Here is a 16,422-nt window from a genome sequence, read left to right as displayed (position 1 = left end):
AGGACAACGATCAAGCAGGTTTTCTTTTCTGCCATGGAAAACAGGTGATCATTCATAGTTCAGTATTTTGGTTTGCACCATGTGAAGTAGTGAAGCTTTGTTTTCAGATCAGAGCTTTTTTTCTTTTTTATTCCGATTACTGTATTTCTTGTCGTTATTGTATACCGTGTGCGTTTCTGCGTGTGAACCCATGTATCTGTGTATTGCAAGATTTCACACCGTACACCAATTTGTGCTCCGATACTGTCACTTTAAAATCGAGCGTATAAAGTTACTTATATATATATATATATATATATATATATATATATATATATATATATATATATATATATATATATATAGACTACATGGAAAATTAAAAAAAAAAAATTCATTTTGCATTCCTGTACAATTTTTTTTTTATTCCTCCATGTTGTTAATTTTTTTTTACTGATGTGAATAATACTGTGAGCAGTGCCATATGTCTAGAAATGTTGTTCTGCTGCCCCCTAGAGTGAGGCCTTGCGAATGAGTGAACGTGTCCTTGCGTAAGCGATATTCCCGTCATACTGTCACACAGCCCCCGAAGCCTTTACAGTGACCTTATGCCGAGTAGATTGTTTTTCCGACCACGTGAGGGCGCACTTTCCCCATTTTGCAAAGATTCCGTCGTGTGCTCCAGGTTGTTTTTTTCCCCCTCATATCACTTTAGATGTTTGCAAAGTGCTATACTGTCTAATTACATGAATTACATCGAAAACGTCTTCAGTCTCATGTTTTAGGTACTGTTCTGGTACAGAGTTCCTCCTAGTGCTGTGGAAGTTACCCTGTAACTCCAATAATAACCTCTGCATGCTGATAGCTTGAGGTGAACTGTTGAAAACTGTTGGTTTTTTTTAAAAGAAGTCAGTGTTAAAGGGTAAAAGTGCTGGACGTCAACGTGTCGTTATTTAACGTGCGTCGCATGCTCGTGATGGTTCTTCGAAATTGTCAGAAGTCGCCTTAATAAGAATCGAGCGTTCCAGCCTTTCAGCCCTAGATATGAGAGAAAGAGAGAGAGATCCCACGGGCACGGGTCTGAGATTCGCTTCGCCTTAGTGATCATCGAATTCATGATCCAAACTGCCGTCTCTCCTTAATTCAGTGCCATGATCCTCGACTTCTGCACGTGCGCGAGTTTCACAAATGTGTATCTCTTTAAACACTCCTTTAGTGTGGTCTGATGAGCGACACGCTCTCTAGAATAAACTGGTTGCACAAGTTCATGTAGGGTTTTTTTTTTTTGTGCTTTCTTCATGTCAAAGCCAAATAAGTTTGGATATATATGTATTAAATAGACATTTTATTATGTACAGTGTCGCACGCACATACATACAGTGTTGGGCCAACGAAGATATACTGTTCTGTAACAGTCTGAACTCAACTACCATTAAGATTCATGCATTTTACAGAGCTTGTGTGTTTGTGGTGTTTTATGTTTGTTTTACTTTCTTTGGATTTTTTAAACATCGCTGCAAAAACTGGAAAAGCATTCAAGTGCAAATGAACTAGGACACGTTCCCTCTCCAGGTCGCTGGTGTCTATTTTTTTTTTCTGTTTTCTTTTTTTTTTTTTTTTTTTTCAAGAAATAAAGACTAATGATATTTATTAATGTTAATGTACTCCAGCCCAGAAAATCCCACCTTCATCTTCACAAATTTTGAATTTCTATGTTATTAAAAGCCATTTTGAAAAAAAAATAAAAATCAAAAAATCTTCAGGAGTTGATCTTATGTTCTGAATTGTAATCTCTATCTCTTTTTTTTTTTTTTCATTTAAGTAGATTTCGGATTATCAGGAAATTTTGTTCAAATGAAAAATGAATTGAAAAAAAACTTTTTTTAAAGGACAATGTATATAATGAGTTTATTGGGGAGGGGGGAGGGAGGGCCAAATATCTTTACAGTAATATGGCACAAATAAAACACACACAAAAAAAAGAGGACGTATTAGTTTTTGCACATCGATCTGACTAGTTTACATTTGTATTATGGTGCCTTTGGTTATGCGTTTTCTTTGGTAGCGAATAAAGTATAAACTGTGCTTGAATAATTATAGATGTGCCCTTTTGTTCAGTTTTTATTTCTGTTTAAAAATAAAAATAATACACATGAAAATATCAAGTACTAATGACCAACCTGTTTTTGTTGGTCTTAACTGAAATGTGCAGCCCTGAAACAGATTCGAATTTATCATTAATACATAATGCGATATATAAACAAAAGGAAGAAATGAGAAGGGCTTTAGCACATTCATTAAACACGTCATGGTTTAAGAGGAACTCCTGTACACCTGCATAATTGTGGCAGCAGCAGCGGTGCATGGCATCATGCAGATGAAGATCAGGAGCGTCAGCAAACGTCCACATCAGAATGGGGATCAAATATAATCTCGATTTTAAAAGATTATCACCTGACAGGAGAATATTCTAATCTGCCCACTTCTTGCCCATGATGGCCTCAGATTTCTGTTCCTAGCAGACGAGTGAAACCTGACATGGTCTTCTGTTAGATCTGATCTGTAATTGTTTAAATGGGTTGATGTTTTGTGGGTTCTGAGATGATTTTCTGCTTTCGACGGTTTACAAAAAGTGATTGCATATACAAGGTGGTATCAAAACGTTTAAAGACTTGTTTTGTGACAGGCCAACAGATGGCAGCACAGGGCTGTACGCACAGTCACAGGGAGCACCGACCATCATGTCAACTGTGAGCTGTGCAAATTGTGTGTTAACACGTCTGCTATTCTGATCACGTGCACACTGTGTCACCGAGCTCTCCATACACGAGTTTCTCACCGGAAACATCTCATTTCCGCACCCACTCCATTCACCTGATCTGGCTCCTGCTCACTTCACCCTCTTTACAAAGATGATGATTAGCTTACAGGCCATCGTTTCGACACCTTTTTTGGAGATCCGGTGTGAACTGCAGAAGATGTCTGACGCTTCCCGAAGTGGCAGAAACGCTGGGAGCGCTGTATTACTGTGCGAGGGGACTGTTTCGAATGTGATTGTGTGTAAACATAGATAAATAAAGTACTTTCTTGTCAACAGAGCTGGTCTCGTAACTTTTTAATACCACCTCGTATTATTCCAGGCATCTCGACCCAATCAGATTATTTCCTAATCCCCGTCTACACATCTCTCTAACAGAATTTTTTTTTCTCACCTTTTTGTATAACCTTACAAGATCAGCAGTTTCTAAAATACCGTAACATTAACCACGCCATGTCTGAAGTCATCGTTCTGATGCTCGATTACCTGAAGCTCTTCACCTGTATCTGCGTGATTGTATACGTTGTGCTGCTGCCACACGATCGGCTAAACAAATATCTGCATGCATGAGCGGGTATAGAGGTGTTCCTGATAAAGTAGACAGAGTGCACGGATTTCACTGGGAAAGTTTTTTTTCTTTCAGCATAAACATTATACATACATTAAAAAAGACGAGGTTTTAAAAAAATAATTTCGATAGATTTTGTGTTCGGTTTCTCGGCGATGACGTGGTGTTGGAGGCAGCAGGTGCAGCGTTTACAGTGTTGGATGAGGACAGTAGTGAGAGGCAGCTTCGAGTTTCAGTGCACAGACTAGAGTGGGGCAGCAGTGAGAGCCATTTAAACAGACGAAACAACAAAGAGGCCGTTCGGACATCCGAAATCTTACTCATAGGCCACAAAGAACACTTTAGGTTGCGTCAGAATTATTTTAACTAACTACATATGTACATTCTTATATATATATACATGATGTAGAGCGTAGAGAGCAGATCATCCTTAACAGACAGTGGAGGCTTGTTTGGAGGAGACAAAAGAACAATAACAAAAAAGTGAAAGGCAGAAATGACTTGGAGATCCAGGATTGTGTTCCAGCTCACAGGGGAGAAGTAAATGTGAAAGTCCTGTAGGAAGAAGTTCCAGGACTCATCCTGAGAGAGTAGGAACATGGAGACTGCTAGCGGGCCGTCGTCTTTGCTTAGCCGCTCTCTTCACTGCAGACGAGTTCAAAGCATCATTATTGCATTAGAAAACATTTAGGGATTTTAATAGAATCATGTTATACAGATTAGTACACAGAAAGAGCAACAAGCTGTGTGTTCAGAATTTGCAGTGTCACATGATAAATTGTTATCCCACAGCGCTGTTGAATCCTGGATTATAGTTGGACGGATTATCTCAGAAAATAAAGGTACGCTTGTAAATGTTGTGTACAAATCATTTGAGGTACAGAAATAAACAAGTTTGTTGGTTTCCCCTTCAAAAAAATCATCATTCAAGCCCAATACCCAATAACCAATTCAATGAGAATGGTGTTATTCAAAAAGTCCTGAAAACAGAGCATTAACAGCATTAACTTCTTCAGCAGGTTGAGCTACAGAAGCTCGTCTGTTGGATCGGACCACACGGACCAGCCTTCCGGTTCACCGCTGTTCCTTCCTTGGAGCACTTTTGATAAATACTGACTACTGCGGACCAGAACATCCCACAAGAGCTGCAGTTTTGGGATGCTCTGACCCAGTCGTCTAGACATCACAATTTGGGCCGTTTCAAACTCAAATCCTTACGCTTGCCCATTTTTCCTGCTTCTAACACGTCAACTTTGAGGACGAAATGTTCACTTGCTGCCTAATAATATCCCACCCACTATTATGTGCCATGAGAAAGAGATAATCAGTGTTATTTACTTAGCAGTCATAATGTTATAATGTCATAATGGTATGCCTGATCAGTGTATCTCTGTGCTTTAAAACAGTCTGAGGTAAACCTGTCTTCTGTGAGAAAGATTCAGAGCTGAAGATTTTGTGGCCTGGGGTTTAAGAAGCTGCTTTGGTAAGTGTTTGGATTTTCTTCACAGAATGACATAAAGTGTGTGCTTGAATATTGATCGAACTGATTACAGGAACATTTCACTATTTTTATTGTAATAATAATCAGTAAAAAAAAAGTGTGATGATATGTTTATGTGCTGTTATAGGGGGAAAAAGACACCTCTGGGGTGGGAATTGCATCACTTCACCCTTTCACTAATGATTTTCATATATGTGCTTCATGTATGTATATGTTTGACGTATTAAAACATTTAGGATTAACAACCTGGTCACTGGACGTCTTTTTATCACCGTTGACCCCCTGCAGAAGCACTGCTTCCTCAGATTTGCTGCTCTTCATCTCCACAACGATGTCATCATTACTGACCTTTTCCTTTGTGCTGAGAAGAGACACAGTGTTTAGATCGATAGATAAACAGATCCTCATGCCACATTATAATACCGGTTTCTCATTCGGAATATGTCTTATGGAATAATGCTACAAATTAGAGTGTGCATTCACCAATTGAGGAAAAGGAAACCTACAGATCTTTCTTCCCTGAGCGCCCGCATGGGATCTTGCCCTTCTTGTACATGAAGTACAGCACACTGCCCAGGATGGCCAGCAATAAGATGAAAATGATGATGATTGCAATGATGAATCCGTTGCCCCCTGGTGGTATAAACAAAAAAGTGCAGGCGTTTACAAGCTTTCTAGAACAGTCTACAACAGGGGTCCCCAAACTTTTTTCTTTAAAGGCCACATCATTTTTCCTTTCTGTAAAAGGGGGCCAGGTTGGTTTGTAACAGAAAATCATATGGACTGGAGTGACTAGCAGTATTATTGTGGAAAAACATTTCATAATGACATTTTCCAAATTGATTGCTAGTGAACTCATAACCTTTACTTATGCATATGGTTGGTGGGTGAATCTAACAAATATTTAGGCTTTGTTAATAACTAAGGGAAATTTTTGTTTAAAAGCCAACCTTTATTGTTGAATATTGATATAAGTAAAACAATTAAAAAAACATTTTCAAAATTGTTCAGAAGGCCGTTCCAAATGTGGGGGTGGACCGTATGTTCGGGGACCCCTGGACCCCTGCTGTAATTTTACAGCATTGTCCAAAATATCCTAACAGACTGAACTCTGTCAGATCTGTAGCTGCTCCAGGAAGGTCAGAATCCAGCACAGACTGATGTACAAACACTCCCGATTCAAACAAGCACTAAGTACAGATTAAAACTCAGGAGGGGAGTCCTGTTCTAGAAAAATGATCCTTGACGTGGACTTGAACGTCCTTGAGTATTACTCTTATATGACAATGATTTTAAAATTATGATTTTTAAAATGTATTTATAGATGACAGGTTATGTTTTTACCCATTTGTAGTATGGCTTAATATCACTTACATTGTAACAACTAAAAACAGGCGTTCCCTCACTGACGAGATAAAATAGATACCAGAAAGATACCAGAAAATCAGATTGTCTTAGATACCAGAAAGTGAAAAGGTTATGAAGACTCTTAAAGAATTACAATTAACCACATATGAGATCATTAAACCAATTTCTGGACTTTATTACTCATTTTATGCTTCTTGCAATAAATGCTTGAAAAGAGAAAAATATCAGTTTCAAATATAAAAAAAAATATCATGTAGATTAAGACATTTTTTTCCAGAATGTCCTCAAGCTCTCAAGCAACTCTTCCACAGCCTGGTACTATGATGCTGATAAGAACTTCTTGTTCTGGAATGGGGTCAAGCATGGGCACCCTATTGTAATCGGATGTTTCCTCCTTCCTCTTTCTCATATTATTATTATTATTATTATTATTATTATTATTATTATTATTATTAAGGACCGAGCATAGACACCCTATTGTAATTAAATGCTCTCTCTTTTCTTCTTATCATAAGTATGCCTGTATTATTATCATTATTATTATTATTATTATTATAAATATTATTATTCATATGATGCTTAAAAAGGAGCAAGATTATCTGCTAATAGAACAAGCCTACTTAATGCTTGAACTGAGTAGAAATGGCTGCAAATAAATATATAATAATCTTCTATATGATTGCAATCTTATTGTAGTAAGAAATATTAGTTACATATTCCAGATATTTCCAATTGCTATCATTGTTTGACTCTTGGCAACTCTTTAATATGCGTTTGTTAAACGTCTTCAGGTCACAATTACACCCTTTATTCTTTGTTGAATCAAATTTTCTAATTCATAATCAGACAATGATTTTTATATTATGTGGATCATCTGCCTGTGAATGAGCTGTTACTATGGAAACGATAACGTATCAGAACAAGCCTTCGGGTTGGAGAATTTAACTAAGGTTTAGTGGATCGAGAGTGTTAGCGCAAGAACATCGGCTGCTTTGGATTCTGAGCGCAATAAATAAAAACCTGCAGTTTGGTTTGAGATTGACATTTTTTTAACTTCAGTGGCTGGAAACTTAAATGATGCATGAGATGGTGTCGATAGATGGTGATGATGTCTGTAATCAGTGGCAAAGCAAAAGCATTCTTCAGCTCATCAAGCTCTGTCTCAGACCACAGGATAAATGAGGATGTGAGCAAGAAAAAAAGACAAGAGTGTGATTCTGCTAAAGAAGCCATTCCTTTAGCTAGTGAACGGCCGACAATGTTTTCATCCCTAGACAGAGTAGAAAACAGAGTAGCCTTTCTGATCAGTGTGACATACAACTTATGTGCATGGAGCGCCTTCGAAATGTGAATATTTCAGATCTTCAGGGTAAAAGAGGAGTGCAGTGGGTGGAGCATGCGCAGGTAGACAGCAGTGAACAGTGATGAGGCATGCTACTGCTGGCCTTTCGGCCTGTTGGCTTATCAAAACAAAATGACACAAACCTTTTTTGTTTATTTTCGGGTTGGGTGTTCCTGCTACCGAGAGGATAAGGGTTAATGTTAGTAGGTTTGTCTATCACAATCACAAGCACAACCAAAACACCACAATCAGTTGACATGCATCCAAACAGATTGGAGGGGCAATAAAATGCAACACCTTCCTAAAAAAACCTTATTTTCACCCATGCACAGCTGCTGTGCTCTGATTTGCAATGAAACCAGAGCCGAAGCAATAAGCTGATGGGGGTCAGGAGTCTACATTAAAGCACACTGACTTTAAATCAATCTGTGTGCAAATGCTCTCCCAAAAAATGCTTAAAAAACCTCAATAGTATGAAAAAATTGAATAGACCATGTCTCACTAAAACCTATTGCATATGTGCTGTATACATTGATATAAAAATTATAATAGTTTCTTATTTATTAATAAAGTAATTGATAGTATTTGCACTATTGAAAAATTGCAGCTTGCGTACCAAATCTATTTTATTTGTAAATAATATACCAAATTCTTGTTCATGTCTGACTTTAAAGCAGCTGTAAAATTATTTTTGGAAGGATTGTTTACCATTTTCTTAGGGAATTAAATTGTAACATTAATGTTCTGAAAGATGGGCACTCTGAAAAACTCTATCAGACACTTACCCATCATACCAGTAGTATTGCTTGTTGTTGTTGTTGTTGTGGTGGTGGTGGTGGTGGTAGTTGTTGTGGTTGTTGTAGTTGCTTGGTTCATTTGAACTAGAAAACAAGTGAACTCTTACAAAAAAAAAAAAAAAAAAAAGAACCTCTTCCCTGATAAAGGGAATCTGTACATGTACATGTTAGCGACGGAAGTACAGTCAGACTGAGCAGTTAATAAAGTCAGGTTAGTATAATGTTTAAAGGCTGCAGCAGAAACTCACTGGCTTGAATTGTGCGAGAGCTTTCGGCTGTACCCAGGTCATTGGTGGCCCTGCAGGAGGCCGTGATGTCAGAAGTGGTGCTGATGGAAATAATGCTGTGAACACTGTTATCTTTGCTGGTGTCCCATCTTCCCAGCTGAGCCTACAGACAACACAGTTTATTAGACAAAAGGCAGGTTTGTGTCTATACTCCTAAAGGATTATACACAGAGACTTGTAACACCGTGTTTCATTATCAGGTTTTTGATATATGAAAAAAGTTCAACTTTATTGGGTAACTGATTATTTTGTTTATCATTATCTTCAGTAGCCAAGTACTAAATGTTTGCAGGCAACCTACTGTAATTTTATGTCTCTTCTTTTTCTTCTTACTTTTAATATTAAGCAGCCAGGGTACATACTGTAACTGTATATTCTTTTATTAATTAATTCATAAGCTTCTCTATGTCACACAATTTTCTTTTAAATCATTATCATATGTAAAAACGGTAATGTATAAGAATAACTACATTCCATGTGCTGTTATAGAAAAGGAATCCACGCCTTCAGATTGCAGAATTCAACGAAGGTAAAGTAGATAAAGAGGACTAGAGCAACAATACAAAAAAAAAACAAAAAAAAAAACATACACAATTTGGTTTGAGCTGGACAATTCCATAACTTCACTGGCCGAAAACTGAAGTGATGCAGCACATAACTAAAGTAATGCATCAGTAATTGTATATTCTTTTTATTAATTTATTCAGCGTTGATTGTTTGGGCCAATACTTCACATCATATACTACAACATTTGTCCAATGATCACAGCAACATGAGATTAATCCACCTGAATTCTGCTTCTCTGGTTGTTGATATGCAGAACACTTCATTAATGGAAAGCAAACAAATATTTAGAAACACCCTTAACAGAATAAATACAATTAGGTGTAATTACAAGTGTATTGTACTTTGTACACTTAATAGAATACAGAGCAACTATCTAATACATACAGTATACTTTATATACTTTAAACTTTTCAGATCTTTGAATAGTAGAAACTGTCAAATCTAGTGACTCATTTTCTATGAATATTTTTTAGGTGTTCAGTGTTTAGTACTTGTTTATCAGAGAGACTCCAGTCGATGGTAGGAGTTGGATGTCCTGCCGCACTGCAGCTCACATTAATGGCCGTTTCGCTTTCCAGAGGAATTACAGCCACTCCCTCTGTGATCATCGGTTTTCCTAAAGAAAGATCAGGTGTGCACTATTCAGCTACGCACAACAGGACATTTATGCAAATTAGTCAGTCTTAAGTGGGAAATATTTTTTTCAATATTGTTTCATTTTTTATAAAAACGTACCCCTTACGCGGACGTGCACAATACCGTGCTTCTTTAAGGCAGGAAGCTCAGGTGCAAATACTTCACAAACGTAGTCCCCTGCTGTGGCAAATGAGGCATTGTCTAACCTCAGCTCATGACCTTCCTCCAGCCGCACATTGTCCTGTACACATTCACACACAGCTCTATAAACCAATCCCGTGGTTCACATCAACACACAAGACAAGCTATAAATCATGGCTAATTCAGAAACTCAAGGACTTTATTTTATGTCCAAATTAGTTCATGTTTGTCTGAAAATGAAGTATTTTTTTGCTGTTTTTTTTCTTCAAATGTATTGTAACTTTTTTACTATAGTCATCCAAACCTCCTGCAGTGGAGATATGCACTATATGGACAAAAATATTGGGACACCTGACCTTTCCTGCCATATGTAGTTCTTCTCCAAACTGTTACCACAAAGCTGGAGGCACACACATGTATAATATGTCTTTGAATGCGATATAATACAATTTTGCGTTCACTTGAACTTGAAAACCCAAACCTTTTTCATCATGGCAATGCCCCATGCGCACAAAGTGAGCTCCATGAAGATATGATTTACATGATTTGGAGAGAAAGATCTTGATTGTCCTGCTATAAAACTCTGACCTCAACCCTACTAAACACCTATGGGATGAATTGCAACACACCCCAGGCCTCCTCACCCTACATCAGTACCTAACTTTACTAACACCCTCATGGCTAGTGGAACATCTTCCCAGAAGAGTGGCAGGAATTATAAGAGCAAATTGGGACTAAATGTGGAATGCGATGCTCAAAAATGATGCGATGCTTATGACCAGGTGTCCGCAAACATTTGGACTCATAATTTAGGTGTAAAATGCACAGAAAGCACAAAAAAGAATGTTATATTACTGACTGCAATGACAGCTACTAATAAAGCTGTTGTTAAAACTGAGCATGCATCAGTGCTGTGGTAAATATATTCGAGTGTCCGTCTTTGTAGGAGTATTCAGCACAGCTAACTCTCAGACCTTCACTGGGGTTAAATCACCTTTTAACATTTGATTGATTTGTGTGATTAACCACAAGTCTACCTTGTACCAGAATGCCTTTGTGGGCAGTGAGGACATGGCATTGCAGGTCAGATTCAGATCCTCTCCTTCATCTAGGCTATCTGGGTTCTCAGGAGTGATCACGACTGAATCCAGAACTGCAAGAACAAAAATCACCATTTAAAATAATGCAGTACATTATCTTAGCAAACAAGCTGCAGCAGCCAGGATGTTCTTTTTTTACTCACAATGAACCATGAGGGTCAATTTGCCTGTGATGCTGTCAAAGGTTGTGGTATCCAGACAGCTGCATTCGTATATGCCACTGTTTACTCGAGTCACATTACTAAGCACCAGCTTGTCCAAATCTGTGTCAATTGCTTCCTGCAGTAAAGGGAAGAAATCTGTGAACATTATACCCAAATGAATGACCTGTGGACTTTCTCTCTCTTATATCTTTTGCAGTTCAGAGTTTCTGGGTCATTTTAATATTACGTTTTGACCATCCCCTTCGAACAGCACAGAACAAAGAAATCCAAAAGGTAGCTCAATTTATGGTGCATCCTTTAACAGTATCCAAAATGTGGTAAAAAATCAACATAAATTTGAGGAAGACACTGTTAGTGTGCAACATGTGCTGAAAACCAGTTTAATCCAGGCTACAAGGATCCAGTCAGGATCTGATCAGAAGTCGTCAGAAACTGCTTTTATCACATTCACACAATATTCAAAAAATAGCTTCAATTCTTAACATTACTATATTTGTTATAAATGAAAAAACACGTCTTAAACATAAAAAAACCCAACATATGTAATTACTAAGAACTATGTTTCTGTCTCTGTCCTAACATTATAAAAACATTTAAACTTGTCTGTATAAATTCCTAATTTCTTTGTACATTTGAACAATTAACACACTGATATATGGATATCCTATATGGATATAGATACAATAAAAACTGCTCTATGAATTGATAGAACATCTTACATTATTATGTGTAAAGGATTTGACTGGCTGTGGATTCCCGTCTCCTTGACAGATTATTTCTATGCTGTCACCTTCTTTCACAAGCAGCTCGGGGGAATCCAGGAACATCGTAACTTCCGATGTTGGATCTGTAATAACGATGACAATAACCAGTAAACAACACAGTAAACTTCACTAGTGAGCCCAAGCTTTGCCAGCAATGTACTATTTCTATAGTAGCAATAAAATTCAATTAACTTGGTAACATTTTCCACTATATTCAATCACTGTTTAGTGTCACCATTTAATCTGAATTCTGGTTTACATTGGGTGTGAAAATGAGTCTAAATATTTCTGTTCTGGGTAATCAATTGCTATAGACAATCTACACAGAATCAATACACAGCCAAACTACAGATTTCAAGTAAAAAGAATTCATTAAAAGTACATAATACAGCTCTGGGTTGCGATGTTATTAATTCAAAACAAAATAATGAGAAATGTCTTACAGAGAATTGTGATGTTGATATGCTTGGACTCTATCATTTTCTCTGCCCCAGGAAGAAAGTATGTGACCTCGCAGTAAAAGTAGGCATCCTTGTCCTGCTTTTCTACTGTGAGGTATAGCTCACTGTGTACTGAGTACAGGCCATTGGAATTCTCAGTCACTCTGTTCCTGATGTGAACTAAAGCAAAGGCAGAGAAACTCGTTAAAGAATGAAAATATACATTAATCTCTGTAGCATCATAATGTTGTGTGACATACCATTTTGTGGTGAGGTGTATAAGGGAGTTCTCTCTTTGTACCAAGTGATCTTGGGGGCAGGATATCCATTACTGACCTCACAGGATCCAATCTGCAACAATGCCAAAACAATGATATTGTTGGGCTTTAAGTTATCAATACAGGTAGTGTCCAAAAAATATACTGTATATAAAAAACCATGGCCAGCACATCACACATGCCAGACTAAGAGCCAAAATTGGGAGGAATGGCTCCCTCTTTGTACAGACTGAAAGGGCAGTATATATAGGATGTCTTGTGTTAATTTCCCATATGTATTGAGAATTTGGGGACATCTGGCAATCATCTTCCAGCTTTATCAGACCAGATCTTTTGTTAAGCTTGTAGCACATTTCTGTTCAAGCCATAACATTGTGTTCACTACAATGTGGAAGATGACGCATAATCCATTACCTTATTAAGAGGCTCTGAGATTGAGGCGTACTGCCCTGCTTCAATTACGGGAAAAGATGGATTATCTAAAAGAAAAAAAGGCATGTTATTATAGGCGCATTCCAATTCCTCGTACAGTCGACTCAAAGTTGCAGTTTATGTGTGGGACAATTTTCTAATTACTATCAACACATACATACAGTTTGAAAACTTAAATAGGGATTAAGAAGACAATGAGTACATGTGACACTCCTTATAAGCACAAACCCAAGCAGTACTTTAAATTTGTGAAGCCGCATTGAAGTAAGCTAACTATTTTCATGTTATAATTGCAGTTTGTGGGAGTATGACCAGTTTCAGTAAAAAAAAAAAAAAAACTTTACATTATGTAGTTCAGGAATAGAATGGACCAGGATTGTCTCCAGTTGCCATGAAAAAAGTTGGGAAAAAGGCTAAATCAGTAGCTCGAGATCAGTTTGAGTAGAGGGTATGAACCAATAAAACAAATATGCGCCATAGTCATATAGGATAGTAACTATGGAACCATCATTTGCAATTCAGTTTTTCTTGGTGGGAGTAAGTGAGTGCCTGCTAGCATCAGGGAGAGTAACCTCTGAGGTGAAATATGTGCACATACACATTATTTGGCAATTAGTCCGTGTTGAATTATTTAACCATTATGTCATTAAGTCAACATAAGCCTGATGTGTTGCAAATGCTTTGATTGACACGAGAAACAGAGTATGAATTTTCCACCCAGCAAGTACAGACAATTTTGCTCTCTTGGACTCCACAGATGGGACTGTGGCATCGCCGGGATTCAAATTATGATGTTGCACTACTTTAGGGCCATGATAGGTAGTACATTAATGTGCGTTATTATTCATATATGGATCCTAGTATTAATGCTAATATTAAAATACTTGTTTTAAATATGTTATCAAGTATCAAGTAGATCCACTCCTGCAGGATGGCTTTATCTTACTGAACACTAGAAGTCGAGTGAGTCCCTCATCACTGCCTCCATCCAGGTTCACTTGGCAGATGAATTCATGCTCATCACCGACTCGTACAGGATTGATGATCAGAACAGAGTTTCCCAGTGTGCCTTCCCAAGAGTGAGAGATGTTAATCCTCCCTGAGAAACCCGTGCCCTGATCCACAATTTCCTCGTTGTTGTCTCGGTGGTAGATCCGCACTATGTTGCCTCCTGCTGATTTCTAAAATTAATAGGAATGCATTAGTTTTACTGGAAACTTTACAGATATCACTAACAACACTGTAACAAACATATAAACATTTAATTAAAACATATAAAAACATTTCACTTACTACAAACCACTGTATCGTGGGTAAACTGGAAGATCCTTTCAGGTTATATAAGCAGGGGATCTCTGCCACCTCGCCCAGCAACACCTCTACCCTGTCCTCCATGCTTACCTCGAACTTGGCCCAAACTGCACACACACACACACACACACACACACACACACACAAAGAAAGTCAGTCAACCACAAGAGAAGCTTTAAACAAAATGTTGCACTGCACATCAGATGATGCCAAATGGAATTTAATTCTTGATGACTAATCGACGACGGAATGAAAACAGAATTCCTTAGGGCATTCAAAGCACATGTAAACTGTTTTAGCCGTCCACAAACAACATTTCCATAACAAATGCTTGATATGGTGGGAGAGCAGCTAGAAGAAGTGAAAAGTAGCAGATGAGAACAATTGCTATGAGTGGAATCCGTTGAGCCCACCCATGTGTATATTAATGTGCACCATTTGAGTGTATTACTCCCCAGCCAGAATAAAGGCTTGATTTACACCATAGTATAGTGGCCCTCTGTTCATGTCGCTGCCTGGAAATTTGCCTTTTTTTCCCCCTTTTAAGTGCCCTATAGCTCTAAACTGTACATCCAATTGTTCGAGATAAAAATAAATAAATAAATAAGCTGGACAAAGAAGCAGAGTTTAGAAATTATCTTGTCCTACAATGTCATTATTATGTGCTTGAGCATCTTTTTAAACTCATAGTCAATGAAAATGGAGCCCTCCTTCCCTTCAGTCAGATCTGTGAGATGGAAACAGACCATGAAGGATGTTCTCCCATTAAAGAAAATTGAATTAGTTTTCCCCAACAAAAGCATTTCCTGTGCATTAGTGATGTTAGCTCAGGACTGGACTACTCTGTTGTGTCAATCAGACCTGCTCAGCCTGCAGTGACGACTAACAACAGAACCTTAAACATCCCTAAACACAAGGTTATGCATTACACAGGCATATTCAGCACCAATCAATTCTCTATCATGTTTTCACTGATGTTGCCTGCACTAAAAGCACTCAGGAACATTTAAAAAAAACTACAACAAAGGAGTGGCTTGCAGGTACCGGCTATAGAATAGAAGAAAGGAGATTACGTTATTTTTTTCCTCCAGATTTGGTTCAACCATGTCTGAGGCATGCAAAATTTGCAAAACACAAATAAAGCATCTTTTCACGATTAACTACTATAACATAGCAGTGACCCGAGCGTCAGAACTTTTTTTCTTTTTGAACGATTTACCCCAATGTTGCCTCTGCTGAGAATGGGCTCGTAGTTTTTTTGGATTGAAGCGAATGAGTGACCCTCTTATTCTGTCTGTTCTGACAGAAAAAGGGATGCAAGAGGAGCATAATTGGCTGCCAATTGGCTGGAGAGTGAAAAAAGAAGTCATTCATGAAGTTTCATGTGATGCACAGAGAGGGGAAAAAAAAGATCGAATTGAGATGGCGTTCCTCCCATGATAACTAAAATATACATAACTACAAGCTACATAATTTATTTGGTATGAAGCCAATATTCATAAATGATCATAGCTGCAAATAAAATTTTTTGCAAGTTGGAACTGATTCCTTGTAACACAAAGAATGTGACTCTATAATGTGTTACTTTTTATTATAATGCAATGCTCTATGCTGCACAATCTTTAGAGCTAATCATGTGTTAATAATAATTATGTAATAGTTCATAACTAAATAACAGGTAATAATTATGGTCTGTGTATAATTTGAAAGCAAATTCTGGAATATTTGCAATTTATTATGAGGGGTAATATTCCCTTACGAGGGAAATATCAAGGTCCGTGACGTCGGAGTGACGTGGGGCCGCCTTTCCGTGGGTTCACCACCTGCAGGAGGGACCGTAAGGGACGGTGCTGTGAGGATTGGGCAGCAGTCGAAGGCGGGGGCCTGCTTAGACTGCTGCCCCCGCGACCCGAATTACGGATAAGCGGG

The 16,422-nt window shown here is 37.9% G+C and overlaps 1 protein-coding gene across 5 annotated transcripts in view; it reads right to left on the bottom strand.

Moving 5' to 3' along the window:
* Positions 1–1,857: 1,857 nt before the first annotated feature.
* The window catches only part of mcamb (melanoma cell adhesion molecule b), a 34,178-nt gene continuing 19,613 nt past the window's right edge, over positions 1,858–16,422 (bottom strand). The window contains exons 2-17 of one of the 5 annotated variants that reach the window (XR_014534832.1): positions 14,476–14,600; positions 14,129–14,363; positions 13,165–13,229; positions 12,733–12,823; positions 12,476–12,652; positions 11,988–12,115; positions 11,248–11,383; positions 11,042–11,157; positions 9,963–10,104; positions 9,719–9,843; positions 8,622–8,763; positions 8,356–8,457; positions 7,720–7,749; positions 5,373–5,499; positions 5,113–5,227; positions 1,858–4,010 (exon numbers count right to left, since the gene is read on the bottom strand). Coding sequence is in view for 4 of the 5 variants with exons in the window: in XM_083549429.1 (XP_083405555.1) it covers positions 4,008–4,010; positions 5,113–5,227; positions 5,373–5,499; positions 7,720–7,752; positions 8,362–8,457; positions 8,622–8,763; positions 9,719–9,843; positions 9,963–10,104; positions 11,042–11,157; positions 11,248–11,383; positions 11,988–12,115; positions 12,476–12,652; positions 12,733–12,823; positions 13,165–13,229; positions 14,129–14,363; positions 14,476–14,600 (1,856 nt within the window). In the remaining variant the exon portion in view is untranslated. Of the gene's footprint in view, positions 4,011–5,112; positions 5,228–5,372; positions 5,500–7,719; positions 7,753–8,355; positions 8,458–8,621; positions 8,764–9,718; positions 9,844–9,962; positions 10,105–11,041; positions 11,158–11,247; positions 11,384–11,987; positions 12,116–12,475; positions 12,653–12,732; positions 12,824–13,164; positions 13,230–14,128; positions 14,364–14,475; positions 14,601–16,422 lie in introns of all 5 variants that reach the window. The other 4 variants (XM_083549429.1, XM_083549430.1, XM_083549431.1 and 1 more) reach the window with 4 other exon arrangements.

The sequence above is a fragment of the Silurus aristotelis genome (assembly GCF_946808225.1).
Source record: "Silurus aristotelis genome assembly, chromosome: 8".
Lineage (NCBI taxonomy): Eukaryota > Metazoa > Chordata > Actinopteri > Siluriformes > Siluridae > Silurus > Silurus aristotelis.
This window is presented reverse-complemented; position numbering and strand designations above follow the sequence as displayed.